The sequence below is a fragment of the Centroberyx gerrardi genome, chromosome 14, assembly GCF_048128805.1.
Source record: "Centroberyx gerrardi isolate f3 chromosome 14, fCenGer3.hap1.cur.20231027, whole genome shotgun sequence".
Lineage (NCBI taxonomy): Eukaryota > Metazoa > Chordata > Actinopteri > Beryciformes > Berycidae > Centroberyx > Centroberyx gerrardi.
This window is the reverse complement of record NC_136010.1, coordinates 28,079,135-28,097,690: the sequence shown is the minus strand read 5'-3', so window position 1 is coordinate 28,097,690 and position 18,556 is coordinate 28,079,135. Positions and strand designations below refer to the sequence as shown.

The following is an 18,556-nucleotide window of genomic DNA, read 5'->3' as shown; positions in this document are numbered from 1 at the left end:
CTGGGGCCTGTAGCATTAAGGAAATGCGGAGACACTTTTTATTTCTTGGAAATAACCACCTTACCATGATAAAATGAGGATGGAAAAGCAAAGGCGGGATCAATACCGCTATGCTTTTGGGGAAGATTACAGCATAAATCCCCAAAATTGACCCGTATATCCTTTGCTGGCTATTAAAGAAAACACAGCAGGAGAGTTCTGCTGATTTGAAATACTGGCAAAACAAACAAAATGGTCCAATAAAGACCTTTCGCACACTGTGTGCCCCAAAAAAGAAAGCACTAGTACATTGGAGCATTGTTAGTGACCCTTATTAGACGAAAAGAATAATCAAAGTTGCTCTCTGGCTGGAGATAATTTGGATGCAAAAAGAAAACAAAGTGTATAGAGTCAAGAGGTTAAGCACAGTGAAAAATGCAAACCATCAGTGTGTTTCTTCGTGTAATTATTTTCTTGTTTCAGCCAACTCATTAAATTTGGCAATTAGAGGCGAGCCGCAATGTGGGTACAAGGTTATTGATAAAGCCTTTGCTGTCACTTCAGTACATGTCCCTATAAATGTATTACATTCAGGTAACAAACATAACCAGATGACCGGTCCAGTTTTGTAATATTGTTGCAAATCTAATTCTGGCATTTTCATCTGCCCTAAACTACATCTGTATTTTCAACTGTTCCCAAAAGCAAGAATGATTTTTATGTAAATGGCAAATAAACTTGAAACTTTAAAAAAAATATCCTTTAAAGAGGAACTAAACCCCAAACCCAAATCTGTGTAAAGCCCGACATCTAATGGTAAAAAGCATGCTACTGAAATTGCCATCTGCTATTGGCTGATCTTTGGTGCCAGATGATGTCACCTTCTATAGAGAACAACAGGTGGTGTCTCATCAGATCTGGCACCAAAGATCAGCCAATAGCAGATGGGAATTTCAGTAGCATGCTTTTTACCATTAGATGTCAGGCTTTATGTTGACTTACATGGATATGGTCACATCTGGTACGTACTACTAGCTGACAAATGCAGAACGACAGAGACATTAACACAGCCACTTCCTCGCCAAACATGAATACTGAAAACGTGAACGATGTTTGTCGCATTCGCTGTTTGTTCAGATCGGGGGAGGGGAGAGCTACACCATCGGACTGCGATTCGCCCCCAGCCAGAGTCCCGGCTCGGTGGAGATCCTCATCTACGTGAACAACATGGAGGAGAAGACGGAGGAGACGTTCTGCGTGAAAGTCAACTATTCATGATGTTTGATTCAGACGAATAGCTGCAGCAACTGAACGCTCACCGTCAGAAATGTTGAATGCTCTGCGTTTTAAATCATTATACATGAGCGTGAAATGAATTCAACTGCGTGCAAATGAGCAATCATTTTGCTGTTTGGTGTGTATGAATTGTTTTTACAGTAGATTACAACAGAAACTCCTATTTTTATTATCAAATGCATTGTGTTTTTTTTCTAGGGGGAGGTGGGATGTACTGTACTGTATGTATAAGTAATAACAGGGAAAGGCCTTTTCTGTTGGCCTAGATGAGCTTTGCTGAAATAGGGTCACATTTCAAGAATCAAACGTACTGAATGCAAAATGAGTAGGCTGCTATCTCGAAAAAGCTTTGAACGCACAGTTTTTATGCTAAATCCTACACTATAAGAGAGTGAAATTTTGTGCGAAAACACTGAAAGAACAAATTGTCCACAAAACGAATGGAAATCAAACTAAAGATAAACATGAACTATTTTCTTTTGTGGCATTGTCAACGTTAAGACTAAATCCCAATAGTGATTTGTCCTCCGCTGACATGTCCAGCGAATGCCCCCCGGTTCCTCCCCGGCCCATGCAGAGGTAGTCCGAGGTGAAAGCAATAACATTTTATCGACCGTAATTACCCAGCGAAACCCGCTCGAATGCCACTCGGCGGCCGAGTTTTAATCTGAGGCAAGCCAGGGGTTCGCTCTCGACATCCCCTCACCGCCCAAACAACCCGTCCTCATCACCGGGCATTATTAGACGCGGCGCAGTAATGAGGTATGATTTTCCAGCGAGGCGCACATCTCTTCAGATCGCCCTCATTAACACCAGCACCCTTTTAAACCCTCTCCATCCTCTCCTTTCTCGCTCGCTTTTCTGCCTCGCTCTTCTGCGTGTGTCTCTATCGGAGGCACACAGAGAGAGAGAGAGAGAGAGAGAGAGAGAGAAGGCCCTTGCACACTCTGCCAACAAGCCTTGTCTTATGTAACACAGTTACACAACCCCCTCCCCTTCACCCCCTACTCCTCCTCGCTTTCTCTCTCATTAGAATGCAGGCTGCAAAAAAGCCTCAGCACAGCAGCAAAGGCTAATAAATAGAAGGTAGCAAACCCAGCCGGGTACACTTCATCTTCTCTACCTTCTCTAACATAATTTTTTTTTTTTTTGGCTTCCAATATATCTGAGGCAAGCCGTCGCACACACCCTCTGCTTTTCTTCTCTGTTTTATATAAATATGTGAATATGTGTTCATGCGAGCTGCATGAACATACATGAAAGCTATTCTTACTTAAAGAGTAACTGAACCCCAAATCCAAATCTGTGGTGAAGCCTGACATCTAATGTTGAAAAGTAGGGTACTGCACTGGCAGTCTGCTATTGGTTGGTCTTTGTGCCAGGTGATGTCTGGCACCAAAGACCAGCCAATAGCAGATGGCCAGTGCAGTACCCTACTTTTCAACATTAGATGTCAGGCTTCACCACAAATTTGGGTGGGGTTTAGTTATTCTTTAATCGTTTGCTCCCTAACGCCCCTGACCATCCAGTGATGCTGAAAGCCGCACTAGGCCACTTCGTACATCGGCGGCCCCGAATGGCAGAGAGACGTAACGTTTCGCGTTTTGAAGACTCACGGAAAGTTTCGTATTTCGCACTTTCACAGCAGAACTTAATTTAGACAAATAGGGTGAATTCACGGTGTTTCATTTCGGCGAGGATGAGACGCTCTTCTTCTGTGATTTAGGCTGATAACGCAGGCGTATTTTACATAAAAAATCTCGCCCGGTGCAGCTTTAATATCCAAATCCTGACCGAAACAGCAGCCTTGAATATGAGCCTCACGCTTGTTTTCCTGGCAAGGGGCAGAGCGGCACTGACACCTTATTAGCGGTGCCAGTCCGGTTGTTGTCGGTTCCTCCTGACGGAGCACCGACACCCGACACAACAGCTCACACGGTCTGCTCACCTTGTTAGCGGGGATAGACGGCTGCTGTCTAGTCGCCCGGTGGAGAGAGAGGCAGCCTTGATATTTTGCTGGTGGAGGGATGCCTGTTATTCCCTTGCAACTAAGAAAAGCCAGGATGGTCTAGCAGCTGGTGTGTGTGTGCAGGGGATTGGCCTGAGCCGTGTGAGTGGGTGCGTGTCTGTGAGAGTGCACGAGGAAGCAGCTATCAAAGAGCGAGCTGGAGGAATATGCAACCTAGCAACCAGCCCTCCTCCTCCTCAGGTACACCGCTGGCCTGGAACTGCGCTGGTACGGAGGGAAAATAGTGTGTGTGTGTGTGTGTGTTCTTGTAATTCAATCCTTGTGAGAACTACTTTAAGTTTTAGACCTTCGGACTGAGGACATTTTGGCCATTGTTTACTTCTACAAGAGGTTAGATTTGGGTTAGGCATGTAGTGGTGAGAGTTACGGGAATTAATGTTGTCACTGGATGGCCCTTTAAGTACAAGGATGTGTGTGTTTGTGCGTGTGTGTGGTGCAATAAATACATGTGAGCAAGTGAAGGAGTTCTAAACAGCAGGAGAGACATGTACTGTATCTTGAAAAAAACCCCAGCTCAAATGGTAAAGAGAAGCAGATTGACAAATAGGAGGGAGAAAGCAACAAAGAGAGGTGAGCAGCTGTCTCGTTTTATCTGCCGGAGAGGGACTCGGGTCAGATTACAGCGGCAATGTGAGAAGGAGCTCCTAACAAACTGAAATTCAATTACCGCGCCGGGGAATTACCGTGTTACCCGTCTCAGCAGGACCTCACCTCAGCCACGACTGTCGAGCACAAAAGAGTGTGTTTTGTCTGAGGGAGCATCAAGACAGTCCTCAGTAGATGGCAGCCTTACACATAAAGCAAACTCCCTCTGTGGCTCTGCCCAGTCACCCTCTGCAATGATGTAATGGTATAAACTATGACCTCCAATCTGTGATCATCATAAGGCAAAAAAACACCAATATCACCAGAAATCAATTCCATTTTCCTCTATTTCAGGCTTGTTTTTCTAAAAGACCTATCAGTTTTATACTACTTACTACCATATATACACTGAATTTCAAAGATTTCTGTCAGCCTAAAAAGGTGAGTAAGCTCTATTCCACAAATACAATGCTGGGTAAACTGAGTTCAAGTGGCTTTCAACCCTGACCCTCCCTCTTCCTTCTCCCTCTCCCTGGTCTCCCTGTGTTTGATACTGTTGCTTTAACCTCCGAGTGGATCAGGTACATCTTGTTGTATGTTGTAGTGTGTCTGCAAAGAATGTACCCAGTGGGCTTTGTTTATTTTCAGTTGTAACTAGATTTTCTATTTTTTGTATTTTGATTATATTTATATACTTTCAGGCATTGCCGCAAGGCAGAATAAAATTACCATTTCCAACACAGAATCTGGATGTGTATGATCATACTGTTTGCGTTACTGGGTAACAAGTCAAAATTAGTCGGAGTTCCTCATGGGCTGCAGAGCCAAGACATTTAACTGACATATATAGAGAGATTTTTTTAAATACAAATATGGCCATGACCATGGTTTCGACAATGAAACATACACCCCCCAAGTAGGATCAAAACTCTACTATAGCTGAGGTGGTTAACACACAAATTCCTGCTATTACCAGTATTAGATTTGTATTAGTGTCTATTGGCCCTGGCCCACAGAACTTGGATGGATAGAAATCAATTCAATGTTCCAGGATGGCCGGAGTGGCGGCCATTTTTATGTGTAAACTGTTGGGCTACCTTCCATATAAACCGACTTACGACAAGTCACTGAGGCAAGAGGTTTTGCAGCAAGGACCAAAGCACTTGAATTAAGTTGTCATGCCACCACTAGGTGATGCTCTTTTATGAATTGCTGCTGTATTTTTAAGTAGGTCAGTTAGAAGGGGTTAGTTGATTTAATCTCAGTTTCAGCCGATGTCCGTTAGCTGTTTGAAGTTCGCAAATGCTAACTTTTCTTCTCCACTAAAGGTAGGCTAAGCTACGTTAGTTACGTTACATCAAAGGCACCTCTTTGATGATGCTTACCGTTTGCTAGTATGCAGATGTTGACTAGAAGAGCTAGAGAGAGAAGCACAATCTTTGATAATGCTACGTTAACCTCATCGGCAATGTCAGCTTTCACTGGAATTTTGACAGTTTGCTAAGTACTCGTGCAACAAATCTGTGCAGACAAATCTGCACAGTTCTCAAGCAAGTGTGACACACTTTACGGCCTTATGCCCAGACTTGAATTGTCACCATAGCAACTAACCCTTAAAGTTCCATAATCAACATTTTATGGTGTGCTAGCCAAATTACCACAGCAAACAGTGGAAGGACTGTTCTGTGGTCTGGCCACTACTGCAACATTTCTATCACAATTTATCTTTACACTTGGCTTCAAAGACAAGTCTCCTTCCTGGCCTCCTGGCTTGGACACCACATCAGTGATGTAACTTGGGGTTATTGGGTTTTGCGTCTTTTAAGATCAGAAACCCTCACCCAGGCGACCTTGCTGGGTTTGATGAGGCCCTGGATTGTGTCCAAGCAGTATGTTGAGTCCACAGGTCACTCCTCTTGTTCTACACTGCATTATTTCTTGCTCTCTTTGATTTAAGTGCAGCTTTTGAAAGCATAGCTTTGGTAATATCTGTAAAAACGATGCTCTTTCACTCCTGTGCGTCATCAAAAGGTACTGCAGATGACAAAAATGTTCTTCTCTTCAATGCAGCAAAACTGAAACGCTAATTCTAGTCTCTAGCAGCAAGGAACTCACTCATCTCTATCAGACCTCTCACTTAATTTCAGTGGCTGTACAGTTACCCTAAAGGAATCTCTTAAAATCTTGGTGTTACCTTTGATCCAGACCGCTCCTTTAACAAGCACATCAAGGCAATATACCAAACAGCATATTTTCACCTCAGAAATATCTGCAGCATTTGGAATTTCCTCTCTGCCTTTTTTGATGTAGAAAGACTGACCTGTGCTTTTATTTCACAAGAACCGACTACTGCAATGCACTACACTGCGGCTGTCCCATCTCACCCATAAAAATAAACATATTCAAAACTCTGCAGCCAGAATACGCATGCAAGAGTATATGATCACATAATCCTGGTCTTAGTGCCTTTATTCACTCCCTGTAAATGCATATACAGTCGCATGCATCAAAAAATCCTAGATACTTTATGTGGTGTTGTCCCATAACATATCCGATTTACTATCCCAGAAACCTAAATGAACTCTCCATTCAAAGTATGCAGGACTTAATGTTACTCCTAGTATCCAAAAGAAAACAGTTGAGGACTTTCTCCTGCAGAACCAGGACTTTTAGGCCAGAACCAAGATCAATTTATTTGGCACAGCTTTCAATCTACCTTAACTCCCACCATACCAGCCATTCCTCTCCCTTTCCTATCTTGACTTGAGCTAATTTACAATTACAATTTAGCCATTTCGCTGACATTGAGTGAGCAGGTAGGGCTTCAGTGTCTTGCTCAAGGACACTTAGACATGATATTAGACGCAATATTGACAGCTATGCAGGGGCGTAGCCATAATTTCAGAAGTGAGGGGGACAGATTGTTCAGGAGTAAGACGATTTTTATTGAATGATTTATTGAAAGATCCTCTCCCATTCGATTTTCACAAACATAAATCAACATATTTCAAATAACTCACAGTATTATAGGCCTATTCATCATAACATAGTATATACACAAACTAAAGTCTACAGCCCGTCTTATTTGTTGAGCATAATATTCATGGCCATGATCTAGCCTAAGTGAAGCACCCAAACGTGTTTCTGCGCCTCTCCTTAGCCGCAATGAATTGCTGAGCAATCAGTCTCCTATTTAGGTTGTCCGGTTTATCTTTGTGGATATAACACACAGCAACACTGTTGAGCCGAGACTGTGTCATTGTGCTTCTGAGCCAGGTTTTTAACCTCCGAAGACCACTAAAGCTTCTTTTAGCCTCACCGGAAGAAGCAGGCACAGTAAGGAGCAATCACACAAGTATTTCCACTTTCTCAAAGAGGCCACGGACTTCTGGCAACATTCCTTGCAGAATGGTTGCAGCTTCACTGCTTGACTGAAAGTCATACTTGGACTTGAACATTGCTAATTGCACTTTAAGAGAAGCCCTGTTCACTTCTGGGTATTGCAGCAAAACATCATCATCTGTCACTCCTGTTAAGAGTACCTTTTCAAGATTCCTGATCATAAGCAGCCCTTCCTTTTCAAAACGTTATGCAAATTGCATACTCACAATGTCTAGAACCTTGAAAAATTCTGTTCTGAAGTAGTCAACTGAGGAGGGAGGTACATGGGCTGCAGCCTTACCAGCCAGGCGTTTGGGAGGGTTTCGGACATGAGGCATTTCAATTGGAGACAGGTTGAGGGTTTCACACATTTGGGATGCTTTGTTGTAGATACCTTGAAATTTCTCTTGTGTTCTTTTTTCAGCTATGCTATGCAAGCATGCCATCAATTGTCTGTGTACGACTTTGAAGAGAATTATTGAGGCACTCTAATTCCTGTGTAACCTCCAAGGCAAGCAGGAGACCAAGAACTACATTGCCCTTTTGAAATCTTTCAAGCAAGCCATTTGCCCTGCTGGCTGAATCTGACTTGCAGATGCCATTTCCTCTAAAGCAAGCAATACAGACTGATACTGGTTCAGTAGTGAATGAATGGCACCTGTCCACCTTGTGGGACACAAAGGCCTGATAGACTGGACTGGCCCGCTCTCTGATTTTGCAATAGCCTGGAAAATGGACTTCATTTTCATTGACTGGCCAAACAAAACTCCCAATTCATGAGCCTACTGCAAAGAGTCACGGACAACAGGAGAAGCTGTGCAGGCATGTTGTGTAATTACTGTAGGTTCCCACAATGAGCCCCACAATGTACATAAGGGGCAAGAGGTTGATGCTGCTTGATAATGGCTTGTGCTCCTGAATATATTCCTGCCATGTTAGCAGCACCATCTGCTGCCCTCTCAACCTAGAGATGGACAAATTCAGACGGAGCAATACATCCGTAATAACCTTTGCAAGGTTCTCTCCTGTTGTCACAGACACTTCATACATGCCAACAAATTCCTCATGAACTACCAGATCATGGTCAACGTATCTCAGACATATTGCTTCCTGCTCCTTCCCTGACACATCTTGTGTGCCATCCATAATCACAGAAAACTGCAGTTGTGGAAGTGACCTGATGTTATCTGCAATTTCACAAACTATTGAGTTGCTCAATAAACTCAGGATCTCGTTTTGAACTTGGGGACATGTATAGTCAATTCGGGAACTCAACCCGACCGTCAGTGCTGCCTGCTCCCTGTCCTGATCCCTCAGAGTTGCCTTCTCCCTGCTCTTTATATTGCAATACAGACAAAAAATATGTGGAAAAGAAATTTGAAATTTAGAGTAGAAATTAAGAAGAGTAGTTCTGAAATAGCTGTGGAAATTAATCTCAAATTCACTCTTATCCTATAGATATTTCCTTAGCCAGATCTCTCCTCACCTGTGAAGCCTCGCCATGACCGTCAGTGCTGCCTGCTCCCTGTCCTGATCCCTCAGAGTTGCCTTCTCCCTGCTCTTTCTATTGCAATACAGATAAAAAAAATATGTGCAAAGCAATACTGAAATTCAGAGTACAAATTAAGGAGAGTGGGTCTATTCCTAGCATGAAGCTAGCTAGCTAGCCATCTAACCTAGGTAACCTTAGTTAGTATGTTAACGTTAGCTAAATTGGCATCTAATTTTACATCATTTAGCTAACGTTATCAAAAACAGCATAACTCAACTTACACGGTTTGATTTGAAGAACGAGTGTAAGGTTTTTTGCCTCTTGCTGGCTGGTTTGCTGTACATTGTGTCTGAAGAAGACAGGATGCATACAGTTCACTCATTCATTCACGATAAGAAGCTAGGTAGCTAACAATGGCTAATTGGTAATCTGAACATAAACATTTTTGTTTTCCAGGTATCGTTAGCTAGCTAGCTAGCTAACGGGGATTCATTTCAACGTAGACCAGGTTATTAGCAGCAACCTAGCTAGCTAGTTAAATTGTGTGATGGATGAACAAAATAGCTTAGCTACAAAGTAGTAACTACTAAAACAGTCGTACCACATAAAAGTCAGTAAGTTGTCAGTAGAAATATGTCATATCTCTGAGGCTTACATTTCCTTCCCGCTTGCAGAGCACACGCATCCCTACTGTGATCACAACAAAAGACACAGCGTGAGTAACGTGCGTACCCTGCCCACTTAGAGCGCACCACCGAGTGCAGATTGGCTGGAGTTGGTGCTGGTGTGTCAGCGCGTGCCTTTTTTCGGGTTATTAAAGCTATCTACTTTAACAATGTGAGTTGTGCAGTGCAGGGGACAGATACAGGAACTGCGTGGGACGTGTCCCTCACGTACCACGTGTCCGCTACGCCCTTGCAGTTATGGTAAATGAACCAGTGACCATCCAGTTACGGGATGGTCTCTCTAGCCCTAGGTCACTTTAACATTTGTATTTTAGGCTTTTATCCATAGATGTGTACAACGAATGAGAACAGATGGATTTAGTGTTTTGCATGAAGACATTTTGACAGGATCAACCCTTTGACCTTGAGACAAGGGGGGGTGGGGGGGGTGGAGAGGTATCTAACCACAAGGCTACCATGTTCAAGTTCAAGACTACGATGGCATCCTGGAGCATGACGTGCAGCGGCTGTAGTGGTTTTGCGGGCTCCTTTCTTTTAGCCAGCCTGTGATGCCCAGGAGACTATAGGACACGTACACTGGTGTATGAACCCACACAACAGCTCTCCTCGCTGGGCAGACACCATGCAAACCGCCCCTCCTCCTCTGGTTGACCTCCTCCCTCCAATCCTCCCAAGGATCAAACAGCTTCAGCATGACTGTCTGGTTTGATGTTTCAGAGAGCAAGAAAATGTCTGGCTTAAAGTGATGTTGAAGTTTGGTAGTAACTTGGGTTGTGTAGCTTCCTGGCCATGATATAACCCCAACATCGGCGATTCTCTGTTATCTGTTGCTCCGGTAGAGAATTGTGTTGTTTTCTCTCTCCATTCACTGCTATGGTGAACCAGGTCTCAAAATGACACTTCTAGCACATAAACGAACACGAACAAAGCATTCTGACCTTTCAACCTTTTTGAACAAGTGTAACACCAAAATCCAGAGGAAACTTATACCGATGGAACAAAGAAATAGTACGTGAATGAATGCAGATACTCAGTATTGTCCAGCCACCTGTATACACTATAATCGAACATGCTCCCTATTTTTCTTCAGTTGGTTTGAATTGAACCCGACTTAAGAAGCTTTTGGCATTTATGCTTCTTCATCAGGGAATGCTGCGTCTTACAAATAATAACATTATACTTCATAGAGAACCACAGCGACACAAGAACTACACAATTTCATTCTGCACAATAGAGGGAGAATAGGGACATACATGGAAAGCTACACTGAGAACAGGTTATTAACCCTAATGGAGAATTAATATGCACAAAAGCACCCTCGATTCTCTTCTGCAGACCTTTTTCAATTAGACTGAACCAGAAGGTCAAGCAAATTGAATTACAAGCACTAATACATGATGGAGGCTGAGATTTTGATTGGCAAACCTTTTAAAGAAAAAATACTCACCGCGATACTCTGAACGAGTTTGCATTCTATGAAATTGAAATGAAATAGATTGACGCAGTTAAGGTGAAAATATTCAATCTGGTGCAGATATCAACCGCTCAAACGGTAGAAGGGATTTAAATTACTTAAGTGTTACCCTGTTATGAATTTTAAATGGGGAAATCATGTCCTATTTCCTGGATTTAATCAAGTCTCTTTGAAAATCATCCACAGGATTTCTGGTTTAACATATCAGCGGTTAAAAAGGAGAGAGGGGAAATGAAACATGGGGTCCTGATTGGGCGTCACTGTGCGGTTTCCGTCTGTCAGCAGAATGGCCTGGCATAATTAGGAAAAGCAGCACAATGGAAGCAGAGGGCATTGTGTTCAAAGCCAAGAGCGGCTTTACTGCTGTTCCAGTATTCGTTTGGGTTTTTTTGTTGTCGTTTTTTTTTAACACTGCAAAAAATCTCCATCTTAAGTCATTTAGTCTATTATTGAGTCCTAAAATTCTCATTTTCTTTAAAACAAACAAAAAAACAAAAAAAAAGTGAAAAAATCTGCCACTGGGGTGAGATAATTTCACTTGTTTCTACAGTTTCACTTAAGGAATTTTCTAGAAATGAGTGTCAATATCTTGAAACAAGTCAGAATAAGGCAGATCACTGCACTACTTTCAAGAAAATGACACTTGATTCTAGAAAATTCTTGAAACAAGAATTGAAACTTGAAAACTTGATTTGCATTGGAAACAACTGAAATTCTCTCACTGCAGTGGCAGATTTTTTAGGACTCAATATTTAGAATGAATGACTTGATAACATGGAGATTTTTTGCAGTGTACACACCTTCACACTATCAGACCTACTGAAGACCTGTCTTGCTTTTTGACCACTGCACGTCTGAACAGCCACAGTCGAGATGTACAGCAGCATTATCAGTCGCATCGGAGACAGAAACTGCAAAGCTTTGCATTCGGAGTCAAAGTAGCATCTATCAGAGAAGAAGCAGCCAGGCATACAAGCAGATGGGCACAAACATCATTTTGGGATTATCTGTCAGCATACTTGTATGTGAACACCCTCTGATCAGCTACAACCGCAAAATTCCATTTAAAGCTGCAATAAGTGAAATTTTCTGACTAGTAGAGGGTGACAAAAACAGCAACACATTTGTAAATAAACTCACAGCAAAGCCACTCTCCCCCCCAAAAAAACGTGTATACTGCGAAGGCCGGCCAAGGACAAACATTGCAAAGCACCGTGCATAAAAGCTAACAGCTAAGCTAACCGTACCTGAGGAGAAGTCTCACCGGTTACCAGTCTCACTTTGCCAGAACTTTCTCCTGCTGAAGGTTACATGTCTCACAATGACAAGTGAAGAGGCAGGAAGCAAGTTTACTAGTTTAACAAATTTACTAGTTTAACAAGTTTACTAGTTTAACAAGTTTACTCGCTCGCTTCATCGATTCCGCCATTACGAGAATTTTCTTCAGGAATGCGAGGGGGAGAGCGCCGCTTTTAAACAGCGAGGGAGGAGCCAAGCTAGCTTAAAAGAATTGGGAGGGACCGGGAGGCGCTTCGTTGAGAGGAGCACCAGAATTTGACAACAAGCTTTAGAAAAGAGGTGAAAACAGCAACACAGCTGCTGCTGTGTGGATATTGGTTTATATCATTATGTCTCAAGGAAATCTCCACATAGCACACGTTAGTTTCAGGTTATAAGGTCTGATATCGCTTATTGCAGGTTTAACCTTCCAGATTGGGTTGTGAGACAAAAACCTTGTTGCAGTTATTAACCTATAGCTTCATTGTTGATTACAAAATATAGTCAAATTGACCTGACTGCACTGCTTTAGAATTATTATAAATATTCATGAGTGAGCAGTAGGTCTCTGTGTCCATCAAGGGAGGGGTCAGAGCTCAGCTAATTTCTTCCAGCAGCGTGGAGGCAGTTTCCAAACCGCTCCACGGAATCGAGAATCAAAAGCTGTTGCCTGTCATCATTTCCCCGTTTCCTGCTGTCAGCGAAGACTCGTTAAAGCGAAAAAAACCCCCCCAAAAAACGAGGTCCCTGGTGAATTTCGGAGCCCTAGTGCAAAAACAGCACCTGTCAATAACAGTCGCCTGTCAATACAGCCGTTAGCTTAACTATCGGATTGCAGTTTCTCCTTTCGTTTTTGTGTGTTGTGATGGTTGGTACGTCAGACAACATGTTTGGACAGAGGAAGATTCTATATGCTGTGATTCTCATCATAGAATGTAACATGCATATTTCAGGATTAGTTTGGTTGTCTGTGTTCACTGCAAACAGTCTTAGCAAGTTATTTAATCTTGTACTATCAAGTCCTAAAATCTTATTCTTCTTACAAAAAGAGAGGAAGTCTGCCAGTGGGGTGAGAAAATTTCACTTTCCAAGGCAGTGTCACTTGTTCATAGGAACTTTCAAGACCCGAATGACATTGAATGGCGAATGATGTCTTGAAAGAAGGCAGATCACTCCACTAGTATCAAGAGAATGTCGCTTGATTCAAACGACTCTTGAAACAAGCTGATTTGCATTGGAAACAAGTGAAATTATCGCACCCTTCAGGCAGTTTTTAAGAAAAATACGATTTTAAGGCTTGCAGAGATGGATATTTTTTTACAGTGAATAGTGCATGCAAAAAGCATAGGACCAGCACAACTATGCTTTTTTAGAAATATGAAGGAACACCTTTTTTAAAGGTGTTCTACACTTTTTCTAGTGTTTGTTTTTTCAGATTTCCTCACTTTAAATCAACCAAAGTTGGAAAAATGCTTTTACTGATGTTACCGTTTTTCTTTTCTTTTTTCTTTTTCTGTGATTAAATACCATTTGACCATTTGTACTGCATGGCAGATTTCAGGGCCAGTCAAATGTGTGGAAGTACATAGAATCCAACCAGTGGTGAAATCTGCATGCTACAAATGACTGGGCAAAACGCTTGTGGCACCAGGACAAAGTAAAGCATGCCTTGTGGATTTTACAGGCTATAGTCTAATGTGAATTATTTTAGCATTGCTGACTGTGTTGTCATCAGCTGTCCTTTTCCATTTGTGTTCAGCTGATTCTCCCGCCTGTGGACAAACTGCCATTTCCTTCAAGGTCCGGGCCCAGTAATGACCTCTGATTTCTACCTCTACATCTCTCACTATCTTGTGTCCGCCACCTCTTCCAGTTCGTGCGCATCGATCTTTCGCTTTCCCCGTCCAAAAATAAAGACGAAAGTCAATGTTTGATCCTCTGGCGCTGCAGGCTTTAATAGTCCACTATGGTTGCTTCGGGTCACCCCAGTGCCCGTGCCCTGCTACCATACAGACTGGATGTCCCGGCTCTGGGCAGAGGGCCAAGCATCGCCGTCCACGGCCCCCGGAGCTCGGGGTCAGCGAAGGCCCATCTACCCTTCAGACAGAAAATGAGCCGATGTGTGTGGACAAGCCTGCAGTTCATAAAGCAGCATGTCTCCCCAGACTCACTGAATAATAAGAGGATGGACTAATGCATTTTTATGGGCTAATCCACAATTCGTGTGCTGCGCTGAAGCTACATGAAATAGAAATATATATTATTCATGGGCTACATACACACTACGTATATGGGGCCGATATTGTTTTCTTTATTCAAAATACCGGATATCATCCAGTCAGTGTCGTCCACCTCTGATATGGCGCATTTTGATTGATTGCATATTAATTGTATAATTGATCAATATTACACTGGTTGTCTATGGGAAGTCCTTAACCTGAACTGACTGATGAGACATTCTGATTGGAGTAGGTACTCCTGAAAGTGTCCTATCGTCTAAATGCTGTTTCAGAGAATAAAAAATAAAATTTGCATGATTTTGTGGAATTTTTGGGCACAAAAATGGTCAAACTATTCACTATCGGGACAAAATATCGGCTATTGGCAGCTTCAATCTAACAAAACCACTACTGTAGTTTCAAGCTTGCCACCTGTGTTGTCTGTGAAGAAATTAGACCTACTCATGTGTGATCAATCAGTAGGCTAATATGGCTCATAATATATAGTGTGTAATGGCTGTGCGTGACATTACAATGGCTGCTTCGGCGCTGTTAGAGAACATTGCCAGTTGAGTTGCAAGACTAAAGGAGAGAACAAGTCTGATTTTCTGGCCCGTGATGATGATTGGCGTTTATGTCCAAATCAGGTTACACAGTGTTAACATCCATTTATGACTAATTGTGGGAGTGGGCATTACGCTCGTGCACATGATCACAGTTTCATGATGATGATTGAGATTTATAAAGTAGAACAGTGCGTGAACACCAAGTAAGCAGGGTTTTATAAATCTGAACAAAGGCTGCATATGCATGTTTTCAATTTCAGACATTTTTAGTCTTGAATCTACACAGTTTTATGCATCTGGCCTCTAGTCTTTTCTAGGCCACCCACAGCATATACCTGTACTTACATACACTTAGACCACATAAAAGTTGATAGACTTGAAAAAATACATCCCCAGCACGCGTTCGCTCTCTGAAGGCTCGTCTTTCACTGACAGCTCTCTGCTGTTACTTTGCACCCGAGAGACGAGGCCGAGGAAAGCTTTTACTCCTGCACTTTTCACCGCTGTTTGGAGCTTTGACAATAATTGTACAATCAGTAATATGGGCTTAAGACTATTCTCCTACCTCGGGATGGAGGTAATTTTAACGTCCTCGCCGCTCAACGGTACACAGGGAGGGAGAAAGTAATCACATTTGACAGTTTTTTTTTTTCTTGGCATGCCTCTGATGCTGTTCTACATGGGAATAATTTGAGAACAATTGGATTTGCTCTAGCTCATACACTCCCTGGGCCTCCCCGAACACGAAATTTCACTTCTCTGATTTTATACCAGCCACTCTTTTCTCTCCCCAGCTATTTAGACGGTAATGTACGCTATAAATAACACCAGGGCCAGAGAAAAAGAGACAGAGAGGGCATCTTGCCATACAGCACAGTAACGAGCTGTGTTATAAGTCATTAAAGATATTTGTGTAATTAATGCAGCATATGGTGAGACACCTGCTTCAGAGACCTGATGGTGTTACAAGCCTACTATAAAGGCTTATACATTAAGATTGGCATAGGAGGGATCAGTGTTGGGAAATAGTTTTCTAGTAGTTCAACTAAATTCAAATTGTAGTTACACTTATGTTAGCTTTTGCACATGCAGTTTGATTAGTTGAGTAGAAATCACATTTAAAATTCTCCAAGCAACACCAGGAATGACAATTTCCCAAGTCCCAAGTTAGTCTCAAGTCAAGTCCATGTCATTAATGTCAAGTCTCAAAGTCTAAATGTAGAACAGCAAGTCAAGTCAGAACAAATCAAGAGTCCTGTATCAATTTAATATCTTAAAAAAAACTAAATATCTAGGACTTTTCAAAGCAATATGGTTTTAATAGGATAAAAACTTGGTAAGAGCATCATGAGTTTGATTTCTATAATCAGTTTCAACTTCAATAAATTCAATCATTCCATACAAATTCAGAAAACAGAATTTAAATTCAGTCGTCTGCTGGAACAAATCTCATCACTTTCAATCTAAGTCATTTACACAAACACAAGATCTCAAGTCAAGACTTTAGAAACCTTTTCAAGTCATCAAAGTACAAGTCAGAGTCAAGTCCCAAGTCAGCAGAACCCAAGTCAAGTCTCAAGTCTTCTCTTCATCCACCGAGTCAAGTCTCAAGCAATGAAAACTGTGACTCGAGTTTGATTTGAGTCAAAGTCATGTGACTCAAATCCCCACCTCTGATTTTTGAGCTTTTAACATGAACGATAACATTTGCATTATTTAATGGATGCGTCATCACTATTGAGTATAATCTACTAGTTCTGTGTCACTTGTGTAATTACACATAGCTTTAATCATGGTGGCTATATGGAACCCAAACCCATGTAATCTGAGATGAAACTGCTTTGCTGAGTAACAGAGGGGGGAAAAATCAGTGGAAATAATGTTCAGCTGAAGCCTATAAATAAGGGATATTCTCATATTCCAAAAGGAAAGTAGCAACTTGGATAGTTTACTCACAAATTCTAATGAGCTAAATTCAAACAGCCAAGGTTATGAGTTATATTGCAGGAATAGGTCTTCATTGATTGGAACTGTAGAACAGGCTTAGTGGAGATCACAATAGAAACAGAAACACGAAAACAGAAAATAGGTGCAATGCCACTGTTTATCATTTCTAAACAACAGCAAGAAAGCCAGGTTTCTGAAAATGTGTCAAAATTACTTTATTCATGTTCATATTCCGAGGTTCTCAATATTTAGATTTATTTCCAAATTTTTGCAGGTTTATTTTTCTTTTATTACAGCACAGTAGTTACGATAAACACTGTACATTCTAGTGAGCAGTGACATATTCACATTGTTAACATGGTAATCCTCGAGTTCCTTGTTTTTCCCAGAGATCACCTGTCAATCAAACAGTGTGGGCGGAGCTTGGATTTTCTGTTGATGCTGTTGATCACTGCCTGTTGACATATGTGTGGTGTCATTTTTTGAAAATAATGATTTTTGAGTCTGTAATTTCTAAAACAAAAGGATCCATCTCCATTTAACTCAATGGATGCTGAAAACTTTGAAGCTCAATATCTCAGAACTATCCTGAAGGCAGATAGAACCTTATAATTCTAAGCTCACGTTTGTGTTATATCAGTCATCAACGATAAAGAGGAGCAAAACAGACATTCATGCTGCAGATTATTACTTTAAGGGAATGTTTGTACATTCGCCTAGACTGGTGAATGATGGGAGATGGGAGTTTCGCAGGCCACAGCATCCATCCAGTTATCTATTCTTATTGCTGGCTTTGTTATATCTACATGACATCCACGCTCCAATATTTCGCAAGGAACTTTGGATGTAACTGAACAACATTATTATTGTTATATTAATTAAAATGTAGTTTAACTTTTCTCACTGAGGAAGAATGGATTTCCTGTCTCTTTCAGAGAAATACAAAGGAGAGATCAATAACTTTGCCGTCTCTCGCCACTAATTTTCTGATCAAACTCTATAGGGAAATTTGTAGTGTGGCCAACCAAGTCCATGTTAATGTTTAAGCTCTGGTGCTGGATGACATTTCAGGCTTGAGTCTTAGTTCTTTGGTTACTGGCGTTGGGAGAGAGTTCTTCATCTTCACAAATATTGACTGGGCTGTCCTAGACAGTAAGAATGAATTAAAGATTGCATTCTGGAATGAAATCTTATTCGCTTTTAAGGCTGGTATTAAAAACCGCCGGCACATACCAACAAAGGCAGCGCAATTCAATCTATTGAATCCAATTTCGAAGCAGCCCAAAGTCACACTGTGATCCTTAACATGAATAACGATTTCATTTGTCTATAATAGAGGGGTGTAATGGCAGCAAGCTAGTTTTCTACATCTGATAAAGTGATAGTGTTAGTGAAACTGAAAAGTTTCCTATTTTCAGGGTGGCATTAATCAAATTTCCTCCTGAATAATGGATGAGAACAGCAGCTTTAAGGAAGACGGTGGAGGAAAAAATGCTGTTTGTGTCAATTTAGGGGTAAAAGCAACAGACGATCAAAACCCACAGTCGCTGTAATATGGATGACTAAATGTCCTGCGCAGAATTTACAGCCATTTGTTGTCACGATAGTAAAGTGTTTTCTGGCA

The 18,556-nt window shown here is 41.7% G+C and overlaps 1 protein-coding gene across 1 annotated transcript in view; it reads left to right on the top strand.

Moving 5' to 3' along the window:
• Positions 1 to 1,264, top strand: part of nphp4 (nephronophthisis 4) — a 165,466-nt gene extending 164,202 nt beyond the window's left edge. Inside the window, exon 31 of the mRNA XM_078288374.1 lies at positions 1,117 to 1,264. Coding sequence (XP_078144500.1) covers positions 1,117 to 1,257 — 141 coding nt within the window. The 3' untranslated portion in view covers positions 1,258 to 1,264. The remainder of the gene's footprint in view (positions 1 to 1,116) is intronic.
• The last annotated feature ends 17,292 nt before the right edge of the window (positions 1,265 to 18,556 follow it).